The 17,113-nt window shown below is 43.4% G+C and overlaps 1 protein-coding gene across 4 annotated transcripts in view; it reads left to right on the top strand.

The window, feature by feature from the left end:
- ACOT9 (acyl-CoA thioesterase 9) overlaps positions 1-13,478 on the top strand; it is a 28,897-nt gene extending 15,419 nt beyond the window's left edge. For all 4 annotated transcript variants that reach the window (XM_013986010.2, XM_013986011.2, XM_005673498.3 and 1 more), the window contains 10 exons: positions 3,063-3,146; positions 3,537-3,640; positions 7,402-7,475; positions 10,268-10,335; positions 11,361-11,472; positions 11,635-11,725; positions 11,884-11,969; positions 12,381-12,468; positions 12,616-12,766; positions 13,175-13,478. In XM_013986010.2, the coding sequence (XP_013841464.2) occupies positions 3,063-3,146; positions 3,537-3,640; positions 7,402-7,475; positions 10,268-10,335; positions 11,361-11,472; positions 11,635-11,725; positions 11,884-11,969; positions 12,381-12,468; positions 12,616-12,766; positions 13,175-13,242 (926 nt within the window). In that variant the 3' untranslated portion in view covers positions 13,243-13,478. The remainder of the gene's footprint in view (positions 1-3,062; positions 3,147-3,536; positions 3,641-7,401; positions 7,476-10,267; positions 10,336-11,360; positions 11,473-11,634; positions 11,726-11,883; positions 11,970-12,380; positions 12,469-12,615; positions 12,767-13,174) is intronic.

Raw genomic sequence — 17,113 nt, 5'->3', positions numbered from 1 at the left:
CCTCACTTTCTAGCACATTCTAAGGTCAATGGTAATTTCCCTGCTCTAGTCCTGGAATCAGCCAAATCTCTAAGGAACCCTGGTACTTTTTTTTTTTCTTTGGTCTTTTGGCCTTTTCTAGGGCCACTTCCCACGGCATATGGAGGTTCCCAGGCTAGGGGTCTAATCGGAGCTGTAGCTGCTGGCCTACACCACAGCCACCGCAACGCCAGATCCGAGCCACGTCTGCAACGTACACCACAGCTCACGGCAATGCCGGATCCTTACCCCACTGAGCAAGGCCAGGGATCGAACCCGCAACCTCATGGTTCCTAGTCGGATTTGTTAACCACTGAGCCACGATGGGAGCTCCCCCTGGTACTTTTTAATGGATATTTAGAAAGTGGACGGACTGGGGAATATATGCACATAAATGTACATTTACATCTATGCCTGCCTGCCTTTCTCTCTTTTTTTCTTTCTACCTACCTACCTACCTATCAGAATCCTGGGTTCATGCTGATAGTTCCAATTCTAATTCAACCACGGATTCACTCTTGTTTCTTTTTTTGGGGGGGGGGGCACACCCACAGCATTTGGAAGTCCCCAGGCTGCTAGGAGTCGAATCGGAGTTGCAGCTGATGGCCTATACCACAGCAACATCAGATCTGAGCTGCATCTGCCACTTACACCACAGCTTGTGACAATGCCAGATCCTTAACCCACTGATCGAGGCCAGAAACCAAACCCACATCCTCACGGACACATTGTTGGGTTCTTAATCCAGTGAACCACCATGGGAATGCCCATTTATTTATTTATTTATTTATTTATTTTTTTGCTTTTTGGGGCTGTACCTGTGGCCTATGGAGGTTCCCAGGCTAGGGATCAAATCGGAGGTACAGCTGCCGGCCTACGCCACAGCCATAACAATGCCAGATTTTGAGCCACGTCTGCAACCTATAGCACAGCTCATGGCAACACTGGATCCTTAACCCAGTGAGCAAGGCCAGGGATTGAACCTGCAACCTCATGGTTTCTAGTCTGATTTGTTTCCACTGTGCCACAACAGGAACTCTGCTCATTGCCTCTGTCTCCTGCTCTCCTGTTATTTCCCAGTCTGCCATGTTCCAGCTTTGCCTCTGTGTTGTTGAGCCACTCGTACCAAGCTCTCCATGACCCCCTTTCTGCATGATATCACGGGGACTTCTCAGGGTTTACCTGATCCCCTTTGAGGCTCCTAATAATGTTGAACTCATTCTAGGGTCTTGGTGACATTTCCCCTCCTCTTGGGCCTCTCCTTCCTGGGCTCCTTTGTAGGCTTCTCTTTCTCTTTTGATCTCTTGAATGTCTCTCATCTCCAGAGTTTTGTCTTCTGCTCTTTTTTGTTGTTATCTGCACTTTCTCTCCTTTGCTCCCAGTTCTTCCGTTGCTTTCAGTGTGTGGAATACCTAGGAGGCTACATTTCCTGGCTTGCTTTGGTGAGTTGCAGGCCAGTTTGTCTTCCTGCTTACTGGATATATTCATTTGGATGTGCCCCGGGCTTCTTGAATTCAACGTGTTGAAGATAGCCCATTCTGCTCTCCCTGTATTGTATTCTCTTTCTCTGTGAGTGGTACACTATCTTCATTCATGCAAGTTAGAAACCTGAGTTTATTCAAGTCTTGTCAAGCCTGCCTTCTTAGTTCTTTTCTCTTCATTTCCACCAATGGATCTTTTCTTCTCATTTCCACTAATGTTGCCTTAGGTCAGACACATATAATTTCTGGGCACCACAAAGGTTTTTAAATGGAGTTACTTGCTTTTTGCCCCTTATATCCCCCATATACCCTTTAGCAGGTGCACGGGTGGAAGGATTTATTGTTTTTTTTTTTTTTTTTTGTCTTTTTCAGCGCCGTACCTGCCGCATATGGAGGTTCCCAGGCTAAGGGTCCAGTTGGAACTGTGGCTGCCAGCCTATGCCAGAGCCACAGCAACACAGGATCTAAGCCGCGTCTGCAGCCTGCACCACAGCTCATGGCAATGCCAGATCCTTGACCCACTGAGCGAGGCCAGGGATCGAACCCACATCCTCATGGATGCTAGTCAGGTTCATTAACCACTGAGCCATGACAGGAACTCAGGAAGGATTTATTGTTACTCAGCAAATGTATTTGGAGCACAGAACCTGTCTTGAGGATTGATAATACAAATTTGAATGAATCATAGGGAAAGTAGGGAGGCCACTAAAGAAATGCAGTACAGTTTTATTTTTTATTTTTTATTTTTTTGTCTTTTTGCCTTCTCTAGGGCCACTCCTGTGGCATATGGAGATTCCCAGGCTAGGGGTCTAATTGGAGCTGTAGCCACCGGCCTATACCAGAGCCACAGCAACAAGGGATCCGAGCCACATCTGTGACCTACACCACAGCTCACAGCAACGCCAGATCCTGAACCCACTGAGCAAGGCCAGGGATCGAACCCGCAACCTCATGGTTCCTAGTTGGATTCGTTAACCACTGCTCCACGATGGGAACTCCAAGAAATGCAGTACAGTTTTGAATGAGTTGGTATTTGTAAGGTACATAGAACCATGCTTGGTACATGTAAATGCTCGCTGAAATATGGAAAGTGTGCAGGTAACCACAAGGTGGTGTAGGAACTTAGGGTGTAATGGGAAAGGAGGGATAACTCTGAGTGAAGTAATGCGTCATGATTAGGAAAGAGTTAGGAGGAAAGTGGTAGCTGAGTCCTTGTGATTTATTTCTCTTTTTTCAAGATGGTTGGTGCTCTGAGACTTATGTGCTGGACGCTTTTTCCGATTTAGGCACTGTGTCTCTTTTGAGTGGTAGTGGTAGCCCTCGTGGGTCTGGGCTTTGGGCTTCTGTTTCTTCACCAAATCTAAACTGGAGCACACAGTCAGATTAGAGGATCCCCAGGTCTCTTCCCTGTCTTTGATTCTAGGATAGGACCACTACTGGAATATGGGGGGTTTAGGTCTTCAGAACCAGGTAAGACTTTTTATGGATTTCAGGGAATAAGTTGTGAATGTTAAAAAATTAATTTGCTTTTCCTTGATTTGGTTCTCTTCTGTTTTTCTACAGTTCTTATTTGCTACAAGCACACCAAAATTCACTCAGCTAAGATGTCTCCTTTATCAATAGTTACAGCCCTGGTGGACAAGATTGGTAAGTAATATTGTTCTCTATGCATATTTAGAATTTTTAGTAGTTACAAAATATTACTTAGAGTAAATATTTTCCTTTATGGGGAGTTTTTATGTATATATATCTACATATGAAAATGTCTAGAATGCTGTATACCAAGATATTTATTCTAATTATCTTTGGGTGGAAGGGTTTTGCATGATTCTACTTGTAGTTTTTACATTCTTTGCATTGTCTAACTTTTCAAAAAGACATACAGATTTCTTTTGTATGTTAAAAGAGTTATTTTTAGTTCTTAAGACAAAAAAGAAATATAGTGGAATTTGCCAAAAGTTCAAATGAAGTTGTCCACTTACAGTACAGAAAATTTGGAGTATGGTTTGGGCTCACATTGATTTTCTATTTTTGTAGATATGTGTAAGAAGAGCTTAAGCCCAGAACAGGACATCAAGTTCAGTGGCCACGTTAGTTGGGTTGGGAAGACATCCATGGAAGTGAAGATGCAAATGTTCCAGGTGTGTCTGTGCCAGAAGATTGCCCCCTTATTCCAAAACAACCAGCTGGTCTCAGTGAAAGAAAAGTTTATTACCTGTCTATCCGTATATAGCTCACTCACTTACACAGAAAAACAGTTGAGGAGTTCCTCTTGTGGCTCAGTGGAAATGAAGCCGACTAGGATCCATGAGGATGTGGGTTCGATCCCTGGCCTCATTCTGTGAGTTAAGGATCCGGCGTTGCTGTGGCTGTGGTGTAGGCCAGTGGCTACAGCTCCGATTCGACCCCTAGCCTGGGAACCTCCACATGCCGTGGGAGCGGCCCAAAGAAATAGCAAAAAGACAAAAAAAAACATTATTTGGGTTTATGTTTGCTGTTTATAACTTTCAAAACATATATACTCCATGTTAAGGTTCTTGTTCCTGGTTTCGCCCCAGAAAATTTCACAACAGTCTGGGTTATGTTAAGCATGAATGAGATTGGTCACTGTTAGGTTTCCCAGGCCTGCTCTAACAAGTACCACAAACCAGGTGGCTTAAAACAACAGAAATCCAAAATCATGGTCTCCGCAGGGCCATGGTCCCTCTAAACCTGCAGGGAAGATGCCTTCCTTGTGTGCGGTGGTTTGCTGGCTCTTTGGCGTTCTTTGCATTGTAGCCAACACTTTGCTCTCTTCCTCCTTCCTCACATAGCATTTGTGTCTTGTGCGTCTGTGTCTCTTCTTTTTTTTCTTTTTTCTTTTTAGGGCCGCACCCACGGCGTACCGAGGTCCCCAGGCTAGGAGTTGAATTGGAGCCATAGCCACCGGCCTTTGCCACAACCACAGCAACACCAGATCTGTGCCAAGTCTGCGACCTGCAGCACAGATCACAGCAATGCTGGATCCTGAACCCACTGAGCGAGGCCCGGGATCAAACCTGCATCCTCATGGATACTAGTTGGGTTCCTAACCCACTGAGCCATAATGGGAACTCCTTGAGTGATCTTTTATATTCCAGAGAGGAAGCTTGGCAATAGATGCTCTGCCTCTGGTTTGGCTCAGATATAGGTTCACATCCAGCTTTATTGTTTGTGGGTAAATTACTTGCCTTCTCTAGCTTCTGTTTTGTCACCACAGTGACCACTAATCAAATGTTGGTAATACTAATTTATTATGATTACTATGGAGATGGTCCCAAGTCTCTCTTCTGGGCCTGACTTCATACCCGCCTTTTGGGGTGCCTGTTAGAGCTCTCTCCAACGTGTGCTCTTGCTACCTACCCTCAAGTCCAGTGTAGTCCAAACTGAGTGCGTCCTAATCCTCCTCTGGTTTCCCCTTTGCCACCCTCCTGTTTCTCCTACCTTTAATTTTCCCCTTTTCCATGTAGCCTTTTGTGAAGTCTTGAACATTCATCACCCACAGCTTCTTTCCGGAGTCCTTTTTCCCTCTTCCCCTTGGCCTCTGTGTTTCATTCAAGCCCTCACTACCTTAGCTGTCTTTTAATTACTCTGCCTGCCTCTAGTCTGTTCTCTCTGTTAATTTTACACGTTTCTACCAGATAGATCTTCCATAGCTCATCTTCATTCACATGGCTTCCCTTCTCAAAAATCTTCATGGACCATCATCTGCAGATCGAACTAGTTAGGACAAGTTAGGATCTGAGGTGCTCTGTAAACTAGTACCAGTCTACCTTTGCAACTGTATTCCCTCCAACTTACCATTTACACCCCTTCTCAGAGCTCACCACTGGAGACTTGGAGTGTCCTAAGAGTAGGGAGTTGATCATCTTGAATTGCCGATGCTTGGCACTAGTAGGTGTTCATGATAAAAAACCAGAATGTAAACAGTAGGTGAGCGAGTGAGTATCCTGGCTTATACTTTTCCCTTGGCGGGGATTCTGTGGGCTCTGGCTCCATGGCTTCTGAGTCCCTTCATGCTTGACTCCTTCCCTGATCCTTTGCACTCATAGTACCTATTCTTCCTCTGCCGTCTTCCTCAGTTCCTTCCTCTGACCCTCTCTCCTGGCACCTGCTGTTCTCTGCCCTACAGAGCTGTGCACCATCATGTCTTTTTTCTTCCACTAGGCTGTGTGTGCCTCAACAACGGGATCTGGCTGTGAGTCACCTAGCCCGCTGCCTGAGACACGTTCTTTTAATGTTCACTTAGCAGTGATTTATTGAGTGCCTAGTGTGTGGTCCATATGTAGCAATGAGTCAGACAGAAAGTTCCGTTCTCTTGGAGTTCACATTCTAGTAGTGCTCAGTAGTTTACCTGACTGAGTTTGTTTGTCGGCAGTCATTGATGAGGTATCTACTACATGCCAGGCTTTGTGCCAAGTGCCGGGGTAGAAATGTCAGTAAAAATGCTCTTTGTCCTCAAGGAGCTCTTGGTGCAGTAGGAAGACAGACAAATAAATGACTATGATAGTGTGTAATAAGTATCACACATTATTTCTCAACAGGGACACTATTGGCATTGTGTGTGGGAATATTGTGTGTTCTGCAGGACCATCTCCTGCATTATGAGGTGTTTAGCTCTTTGGTTACCCTTGCTGCACTGCTAATGTCCCCCAACTTATGTGACAACCATAACCAGCGTGCATGTTTCCACATGCCCCTAGGGGGTGACATCCTTCTCTCTTATGTTGAGAACCACTGTCAAGGAGAGGACTTTGTTTCCACTTAGGTGGCAAACAAAGGAGGGAATGATGAGCTCTGCTTGGGAAGGCGGGCTGATGGGGAAGGGGAAGCATCTTGAGAAACATGGCCCTGGCCTTGAGGAGGGCATCAGGCACAGGCATGGAGGTAAGGCCTTCAGGTGACAACAGGGGATATTCCAGGACCTCCAGGCTGTTAGCTGTGGCTAGAGAAAAAGGTGCAGTCCTGAGGGGAGTGTTTGGTGAACCACTAGAGAGGAATCTGGGCCCTGTTGTGGAGGTTTTATCTACAGTGCCAGCAGGCTTAGACCAGATGCTGAGAGGGAGGAGCAACTCTTGAAAGGTTTGAGCCCGAGAGGGACGTGGGAAGATTGGCGGCACTCTTCCCATGGTCCAGGGGGAAGGTGAGAAGGGCCTGAACAGGCAGTGGTGATGAGGACTAGTGATGGGCTTGTTGAGAATGAAACCAGCGGTACCCTCAGGTTATGATCTGACTTTGTGTTAAGACTTTCCTGGAAGGACAGACTTCTAGGGAATAAAAAATAGCCAAAAAAATTTCAATGGCCTGTGCATTGTAAATATTTAGCTTAATCCACAGAATTCTCACTGATCTTACCCCTTCTTGGGAGCCCCTGTGCTAGGCTAAGGAAACACTTCGTGGTGGATGGCCCCCTCAAATTCCCTGAGAATGAGAGTATCTGGGAGGGTGGTGGGAGGGCCATTGGGTAGTGTGTGCCATTGTAAGGACAGGTTGGCCTAAAGAAAGCCAGAGTTCTGCAAGATGCAGGACATCTGACTGATGGCGACACACAGGTCCCTCTGTGACCTTTGCCCTTGGGTCCCAGTCACGACCAGCTCCAAGGCCCAGAGTTTGTTCCCTTTCCAGCACTTCTCACACTGTGCACGGTTTGGGTTTTGGAGTGTCTCTCCTCAGTAAGGCCACAGGCTCCTTGGTCTTGCTGCCATCACCACCGACCCCCCGAGCCTAGTTGTGTGCCTGGCTTCTCAGCTGATGGTGGTCAGTGAATCGACCTCTGTTTCTAATGGCTGCCTTTCCCAAAGCACGCATGATGCCTGTTAGAATTGCAGTAGGTCTTCCCACAATAAATGCATTTCTTACATCTGCATTTTCTTTCCTTCTCTAGTTACATGACAATGAATTTTTTCCTGTTTTGAGTGCGACGTTTGTCATGGTGGCTCGTGATTCTGAAAATAAACGGTAATTGCTGTTTTTTCCTAATTTTTTATTTTGAAAAATATCAGCTGGAGAGAAGACATTAATGAATTCTTAGATAGTCACCTAGACTTAAGACTTTTAACATTTTCCCCATATTTGCTTCTTCTGTTTTTTGAAAGTATATTATTTTCTTTATAATATTTTAAAGCAAATCTTAGACATAATGACATTTTACCCCTGAATACTTTAGTATAGACATCACTTTAAAAATGAGGATATTATCTTAAATAACTATATTACCATTAGCACATCTAACAAAAATAATAGTAAGTCCTTAATATATTTTAATAGCCGGTTAATATTCAGTTTTCTCCAAATATCTTTTTTAACGATTTGTTCAAATTGAGAGCCAAACAAGGTTTACAAATTACACTTGATTTTTGTGTCTTTTAAGTCTGGGTTTTTTTTTTTTTTTGGTTAACAACTTTATTGAGATAATTCACATACCATACAATTCCCCCATTGAAAGTGTACAATTTAATGGCTCTTAGTATATTCATAGAGTTGTTCAATCTCTTCAGTCTGTTTTAATCCAGAATAGTTGTGTGTCCACACTGTCTTACCCTCTCATATCATTAACTTGTTGAAAGGCCCAGTTTGATTGTTCTACACAGTGTCCCACTGTCTGGATACGTCTCATTGCTTCCTCGTGGTGTTTTTTTTTGTTTTGTTTTGTTTTTTTTTTTTACTTTACTATCCCTAGTATTTTCTATAAATTGAAGTTGGATCTAAAGCCTTGATTAGGTTCGAGTTTCACATGTTTGGTGAGAACACTGTAGGTGCTGCTATCTCTGTATCTCAACACAGATTGCATCCTGTCAGGAGGTACAGATTGTCCCACTCACAGTACTGCCAAGATTGAAGTGCGGGTTCAAGTAGCAACAGAATGATCTTTCCGGTGTGTTGTTCACTTTATCCTCTTCCGATCAGCAGTAATATACAGGTGCAATACGGAACAAGGTGTATCCAGAATACATTTTGTCATCCTTTGAACAGCTAATTCCACATCAGTCTTTCTCCAGTGCTTTTAATGTCATTGCTTTAATCATTTTCATTGGGAGGTGTGAAAGAATACTCAAATCCTGTCATTCTTTCTATATTTACTAGCTGGAGATCTATAACGAAGAGTTTTCCCTTATCAACTAGGGCAGTTTGGTTTGTAAAGGAAAGTCGGGATCATTGTTTCATTGTTGCCTTTATTTCCACATTTATTAGTTGTGATGACATAGTTTTTCTACTTTTTTGGTTTTTTAAAAAATTAATCATTATAAGTTCATGGATTTTTAATACACTAAATATATTTCAATAAATTGTAAACATTATTCTCCTCTTGCTCAGTGTGTATACATTTTTGGTCAGTGGGAGCTCCTTCCTTTAAGCTGACCCCTGTGATAAGCCCTTCTGACATTTCCCAGTTAGTCTTTGATAACTTGCTGCTCTTTGGTGCAATGAGGTATCTTGGGCTCATCCTGTACATTTCCTGTCCCAAGGCCTAGAATCAGCCAGTTTCTCTCCCAGCTGTTGCTTTCTAATTTTCCAAGCTGCCATTTTGTTTGCATTTTTGTTTCATCAAACCTTTAGATTCTACCAGTGAAGTACTATCTTTTTTCCTCAGGGTTTTATTTTGAAAAATTTGGCACCTACAGAAAGGTAGAAAGAACAAGGCAATGAGTACCCATATACCCTGCACCTAAATTCACCAAGTAACATTTTATCACGTTTGCCTTTCTCTTGCCCTTTCTCAATAAATACAGACATACACACTGCACTCCCCCCAGAATTGTTTCAAAGTAAGTTTGTGACTACTTCACTCATAAATAGTTCAGCATTTTCTCCTAAGAATAAGGTGATTCTCCTACATAACTTCTGTGTTTTTACTATATCCAAGAAATTTAACATGATACATTTATATTATCTAATTTATATGATCCATAGTCAGACTTTGCCACTTGTCCCTTAAATATTCTTTATAGCCTTTTCCTCTGAGTCAGGATCTGATTAAGGACCATGTATTCTGTATGGTTATCATGTTTCTTTAAAATAAATCCCTTGCCAAACAAATCTGACTAGCATCCATGAGGACACAGGTTCGATCCCTGACCTCATTCAGTGGGTTAAGGATCCGGTGTCGCTGTGAGCTATGGTGTAGGTCGCAGACGTGGCTCGGATCTGGCGTTGCTGTGGCATAGGCCATCTGCTACAGCTCCGATTGGACCTCTAGCCTGGGAACCTCCATGTGCTGTGGGTGCAGCCCTAAAAAGACAAATAAATAAAATAAATCCCTTGCCACTTTCTGTCTTTTTAAAAGAGATTTTTATTTTTTCCATTATAGTTGATTTACAGTGTTTTGTCAATTTCTATTGTATAGCAAAGTGTCCCAGTCACACACACATATACATTCTTTTTCTCACGTTATCATCCATCATGTTCCATCACAAGTGACTAGATATAGTACTACTTTCTGTCTTTTAAGAAGTTGACTTAGAATCCAGGCCAGTGGTCTTACAGAATGACCTGCAACCTATTTTTGACTGTTACCTCATAATTTGAATCAGGTGAAACATTTTGTCACGTGGCTCCATCCTTTTTACAATGTGAACTTTCTAGAGTACAGTTATAGACCTATAGAGTGTAGGTCTATAACCAGAAGACTCCCCTAATTGTTCCGGGGTTCTTATGTGAAGCAGTCAGTGAGCGTACCTAAAACAAACATCTTCAGTTTTTACTACAGGTAGTGGCATGTCAAACTTTTTCTTTTCTTTTCTTCTCTTTAGGCCAGCATTTGTAAATCCACTCATCCTTGAAAGCCCAGAGGAAGAAGAGCTCTTCAGACAAGGAGAATGTATATTAGTTTGTTCATAATAAGATACAATTTAAAATCACAGTAACTGGAGTTCCCGTCGTGGCGCAGTGGTTAACGAATCCGACTAGGAACCATGAGGTTGCGGGTTCGGTCTCTGCCCTTGCTCAATGGGTTAACGATCTGGTATTGCCATGATCTGTGGTGTAGGTCGCAGATGTGGCTCGGATCCCGCGTTGCCGTGGCTCTGGCGTAGGCTGGCAGCTGTAGCTCATATTAGACCCCTAGCCTGGGAATCTCCATGTGCCACGGGAGCAGCCCAAGAAATGGCAAAAAGACAAAAAAAAAAAAATCACATTAACTGTACTGTAGAGGAGATTATTTAAGAGTATGTGTGGGGAGTTCCCATTGTGGCGCAGCAGAAACGAATCTGACTGGGAACCGTGAGGTTGCGGGTTTGATCCCTGGCCTCGCTCAGTGGGTTAAGGATCCGGTGTTGCCGTGGGCTGTGGTGTAGGTTGAAGATGCGGCTCGGATTCGGCTTTGCTGTGGCGCTGGCGTAGGCCAGCAGCTGTAGCTCATATTAGACCCCTAGCCTGGGAACCTCCACATGCCGCGGATGTGGCCGTAAAAAGATGAAAGACCAAAAACAAACAAAAAAAGAGGATGTATGGACTCCTCATACCAGTCCAGGGTATTTTTTTGTTCCACAGTGTCCATACTTTGAAGAGTTTTATTGATCATACAATATTAAGTGAAATAATTTTTCTCATTTTTAATGAAGTGGGAAATATATCTTAATGAAATAACTGCTGGTTGGGGCTCTCAGCATGATATTAAGTGGTCTCATACTGAGCAGATATGATTTCCATCGGAAAGCAAAGAGTGGCTGCAAGTTTTATGTAGTCTCAGCAGCCTTCTCTGAAACATCGTTACAATTTCCAGTGGGCTGTTTGAAAATCAGGAAATAATGAATAGGTTTATAGGCTCCCAGGCAGCCCAGGTCAGGAACCCAGTGCTGTAGTGTGGCCCTCCTGATCATAACTCCTTATTGTCCTCTGGTCCAGTGAACAAAGGGAGAAGGGTTGCCTTCAGCTCCGCATCGTTACTGAAAATGGCTCCTACTGCTGAGGAGAGGACAACCATACATGACATGTTTCTTAGCACGCTGGATCCAAAGTAAGTTAGGATGGCGAGATTCCAGGTTGGGAAAGCATCTAAACCTTGGCCTTCTCCAGAGCTCCACTTACTTGAACAAATTGGGAATTGGTTGTAAATAAATTACTTTTCAACAGCAAAACCATGTCACTGACAGGGTTTATTCAATCTCCATTTGTACAGGACTATAAGCTTTCGAAGTCGAGTTTTGCCTCCTAATGGGGTGTGGATGGAGAGTTCAAAACTGAAGAGCTTGGATATTTGCCACCCTCAGGTATTGGAATGTAGCGAAAAGTCTTCTAAACAGGATCACTTGGACTCATGACGCTGACCTGATCTTTGACACACCTTTCAACTGGCCTCTGTTCTCTCTTTTTTCTGTAGATTTGGGTGGTCATAAGTTTGTATTTATTAATATTTTATGTCCTATAGGAACGGAACATTTTCAATCGGATCTTTGGTGGCTTCCTTATGAGAAGAGCGTATGAACTTGGATGGGCTACTGCTTGTAACTTTGGGTGAGTTAGGTTAGAGGTAGTCTTAACTTCTGAGAAGTCAGTTACACTATCCCACTCAGCGAAACATTTTGGACCAGTCTGGATGTGTTTGGGAATATATCGTATTTTTAAATAAGTGCCACACTGGTACCAGGTGGGTTTGATCTTCATTTTAAAAGGATCTTGCTCTGACTTTGTCAGTTGGTGCTGGGAAAAGGGAGTGTTGATGTGCAGAAGAGAGAAGATAGAGTCATTTTGGCACTGATCTGGTCACAGGGGCATGTCTTACCATTTATTCCTCACTGGTATTATTTCCTCCTTATCGAGGTTTATTCTTCGATCACATAAAGTTTGCTTCAGCTGATTGTTAGGGAAAACCCAGAGATCATGTGAATTTTGCAGTTGACCCCAAGCACTGTCTTTCCCTCATAGTGGTTCCCGACCGTTTATAGTAGCCGTGGATGATATCATGTTTCAGAAACCTGTTGAGGTTGGATCATTGCTGTTTCTTTCTTCACAGGTAGGTGTGTGATGAGAGATAAAATACATTTTTAAAAATTATTTGGCCCTAGAGGTTTTGAGACTCCAAAGCCACCATTGCTCTTCTGGCTGCTTTCTTTCCCCTTGTGAATGTAGTTGACTGACTAGCATGTCTATCATCTTTTAGGTTTGCTTTACTCAGGAGAATTACATTCAAGTCAGAGTACACAGTGAGGTGGCCTCTCTTCAGGATAAAGAGCATATGACTACCAATGTTTTTCATTTCACCTTCATGTCGGAAAAAGAAGTGCCCTTGGTTTTCCCCAGAACATATGGAGGTAAGCAGCGATGACTGCTTGTCCCTAATGAGGGGAACTTTTAAAGACATTTTTCTCCTTTTAAATTCTTGGAAGAAGTACTCTGATGCCTGCCGGCCTGAGAGCATGTCCTTAGGGGATTGTGCTTTTGAAGGCCAGGTTGCCTTGTGGCCCTCAGGTGGCCATTGCTGCTCCAGCCACCTGGTCGTCGTCTGAAAGGCTGGTGCCAGCAGAAAGCAGTCACTGGTCGTCAGGACCAGTCCAGTCAAAGGCTGGGGAACGTTGTCCACTCCCTGGCTCAGCAGTGCACACCTGGCACTGAATTGGCTTTCTTGCTGCTTGTCCCCCTATTCCCAAGTGGTCTTGGTTTGTACAGTGATTTGCTTAGGTACTGCAGTTTTCTCCAGGGCCCCCTCTCTTGTGTTCCAGAGTCCATGCTGTATTTAGATGGACAGCGCCATTTCAGCTCCATGCACTCACTGGAGACCTTGAAATAAGACTACCACGTGGAGCCCTAGGAAGACCCTGCTTGTTGAAGACCAGTGCCGGGCAGTAACACAGTGCCTGATGAAGGCCTGAGCAAGTGTATTGGTTTCAGTGTTTATTCTTATCCTCCCTAGAGAAGAAGAATGTATTCAGCTTTTAGGATGATCAGAAGAGTGGAACGAGAGAATGGCTGGGTGGGGGCAGAAGGAAAAAGATTTATTAAATAATAAATACTTTAAAGACTTTTTTTGGGGGATGTTTGTGGGTCCATTTCTGCGGCATAAGGACGTTCCAGGCTAGGGGTCAAATCAGAATAGCTATAGGCCTACGGCACAGCCACAGCAGTGTGGGGTCTGAGCTGCCTCTGATATATACCATAGCTTGCAGCAACACCGGATCCTTAACCCGCTGAGCGGAGGCCAAGGATTCAACCCACATCCTCATGGATACTAGTCAGGTTCATTACCACTGAGCCATGATGGAAACTCTTCAAGATGTTTTGTTTATTTATTTATTTATTTATTTTGCTTTTTTAGAGTTGCCCCCGCAGCATATGGAGGTTCCCAGGCTAGGGGTCAAATCGGAGCTGTAACCGCCGGCCTACACCACAGCTCATGGCATCGCCAGATCCTTAACTCACTGAACAAGGCCAGGGATCGAACCCGAGTCCTCATGGATGCTAGTTAGGTTCATTAACTGCTGAGCCACGATGGAAACTCCCTCTTCAAGACATTTTAAATTGTGAACCTACTGTGTTGCCTCCTTTCTGCTCAGGAAACTAAGGCTGAGTGCCTTTATGTGACTGAACACATTCTTTTCTTACACATAATACACCCTTCAATCAACACATTTTCCCCCCAAGGCATTTGGAGGGCGTTCTTTAAACCTGACCTTTGCTGCAGTTCCCCTGTGTTGTTTAAATCCCATCCACCCTACATGATTCCTTTATATTTTTGCCTCTTCTATTTCCTAGCTTCTATTACTAACAGAGGCTAGAAAAGTTAGAGTGAAAGGATTCAGCAACAAATAAGGCTCTTGTAAAGATTTGTGGGAAGCTTTAGATCTAAAACCATACCAAAAGGAGGTGTTCGCAGATGGTCTAGGTGAGGCAACACAGGCCCAAGTGTTCATTCCATTCTCGTGACAGCTCTTCAGCACCCTCTGCTAGGGCCTGGGCAGCATATATATGGTTAAAGAACATGAACAGTAATAATAATAACAACTGCTGGAGTTCCCGTTGTGGCGCAGTGGTTAATGAATCCGACTAGGAACCATGAAGTTGCGGGTTCGGTCCCTGGCCTTGCTCAGTGGGTTGACGATCCGGCGTTGCCATGAGCTGTGGTGTAGGTCACAGACTCGGCTCGGATCCCGAGTTGCTGTGAGTCTGCTGTAGGCCGGAGGCTACAGTTCTGATTTGACCCCTAGCCTGGGAACCTCCATATGCCGCGGGAGCGGCCCAAGAAATAGCAAAAAAAGACAAAAAATAAAATAACAACTGCTTATGCTTATGGAGCACATGTGGTGTGCTAGGTACTCCCTTAAGCACTTGGTGTGTATTAGCCCATTTTCTTCTTCTACCAGCAGCATGAGGTAGGTGCTATAACCCACTCGTAGGGTTTGGTTACTCAGGAATCTGAAGCAGAGTGGTTAAGTCACTTGCTCAAGCTCCTAGCTAGTAGGTCATGGTGCTGGGATTCAGAACCAGGTGGTGTGGGGCCAGAGTGCTGTTTTCTGGGACTATAGCCAGGAAGGCCATGCCCAGTATCACTGTGACACCTAGCAACCCAAAGGGAGGGTTCCGATGAGTCTGCAGCCAAGACCCAGTTTCTTTGACAGGATGGGAAATTGATCAAGTTCAGAAGAGAGAAAAACCAGGCTGCAAGAGGAAAAAAGTCATCTCTGCAAAGGTGTTTCCAGAAAGGAAGCTATCCTGAGTGTGGGTTCTTGGTCAGTGGTCACAAACTTGGCTTTGTCTCAGAATTGCCTGGAGTGCTTTTAAATGTTCTTGTATTGATTTAATGTTTATTGAAACCATAGTTAATATGAAAGAGCCTTTTTGGCGTAAATAGCCACAAGACCACAACTCTGGAGGCGTGCAGTCTGACTCATGGAATCCAGTGTGTCCTACGCTCTAAGCTGGCTAGCAGTGGTCCTCACCTCCCTGCACTGTGTTCACTACCATCCTGAGCATCACCTGGCCCTGGAGCACAGCACTTGGCAGAGCTACCTGTAACCCTCTGGGGACCCTGAGGTGGTTCACAGGAAGGGACAGCCCCTGGGGCATTGTGTGAATGTGTTAAGCAGAGTTCAGTTAAGTGACCTACTACATGCTGACATAGAGATTGTACATTATGTATTTAACCACTTATTGCTGGACATGGAAGCTTTTGCAAGAGCTTTTGTTGCTGCTCTAAGAAATGTTGCAGTAAATATCCTAATGCTAGAATATTTAATCCTTAAACCATTTCCTTTGGAAAACAGTTAATTAAGTGATCTGTAGGTCAGAAAAGTATGCACACATTCAAAGCTTTGAATATGTATTTCACATAACCCTCCAGAACAGTTATACACATTCACTTAAGTCATTAGCAATTTCCCTGAACTTGGTCAAATTTTACCCTTTTTTAATTTTTTTTTTTTTGTCTTTTGTCTTTTTAGGGCTATACCCGCGGCATATGGAGGTTCCCAGGCTAGGGGTCTATTTGGAGCTGTAGCCTCTGGCCTACACCACAGCCACAGCCACAGCCATAGCCACGCTAGATCCAAGCCTCGTCTACAACCTACACCACAGCTTATGGCAACGCCGGATCCTTAACCCACTGAGCAAGGCAAGGGATCGAACCCACAACCTCATGGTTCCTAGTCGATTTGTTAACCATTGAGCCATGTCGGGAAGTCCCCCTTTACTTTTTTAAAAAATTGAAGTATACTTGATTTACAATGTTGGGTTAATTTTAGGCATACAGCAAAGTGATATACACATACACACATTATATATGTGTATATATATATACATACACATATATACTTTTTCATATTTTCTGTTATGGTTAATTACAAGATAACTGCATATAGTTTCCCGTTTTATATAGTATATATATCTTTTGCTTTTAAAAACATGTTTGCCATTTCAATAGATCAAAAATGGCATTTGTTTTTTATTTTTTAAATTTATTTCTTTGTTATTATTGTTTTTTTAATAGTTATTTCCCAATACAATTTTTTTTCTACCGTACAGCATGGTGACCCAGTTACACATACATGTATACATTCTATTTCCACACATTATCATGCTCTATCAGAAGTGACCAGACATAGTTCCCAGTGCTACACAGAAGGATCTCATTGCTAATACATTCCAAAAGCAATAGTTTCTATCTATTAACCCCAAGCTCCCCAACTACCCCACTCTCTCCCTCGCCCCCTTGGCAACCATGCGTCTCTTCTCCAAGTCCATGATTTTCTTTTCTGTGGAAAGGTTCCTTTGTGCCATATATTAGATTCCAGATATAAAGTGGTATCTTATGGTAATTTGTCTTTCTCTTTCTGACTTACTTCACTCAGTATGAGAGTCTCTAGTTCTAACCATGTTGCTGCAGATGGCATTATTTCATTCTTTTTTATGGCTGAGTAGTAAAAATGGCATTTGTTAATTGCCTTTCTTTGAATTCTACTGAGATGGAACTTTAGAAAATTGCTTATTGTCTTTTTGCTCAAATTGATTGTTCAAGTAATTTTGGATATCAGATTTTTAACTAAAAAATCTGTTGTCTACCAGTAAAAGTTTTTATAATATAAAAACTAGAGATTTTTATTTTATTTGATTTTGCTTTTTAGGGCCACACCTGCAGTATGTGGATGCTCCCAGGCTAGGGGTTGAAT

The sequence above is a fragment of the Sus scrofa genome, chromosome X (genome assembly GCF_000003025.6).
Source record: "Sus scrofa isolate TJ Tabasco breed Duroc chromosome X, Sscrofa11.1, whole genome shotgun sequence".
Taxonomy (NCBI): domain Eukaryota; kingdom Metazoa; phylum Chordata; class Mammalia; order Artiodactyla; family Suidae; genus Sus; species Sus scrofa.
Note: the sequence above shows the minus strand (reverse complement) of the source record. Positions and strands in the feature narration are given on the sequence as shown.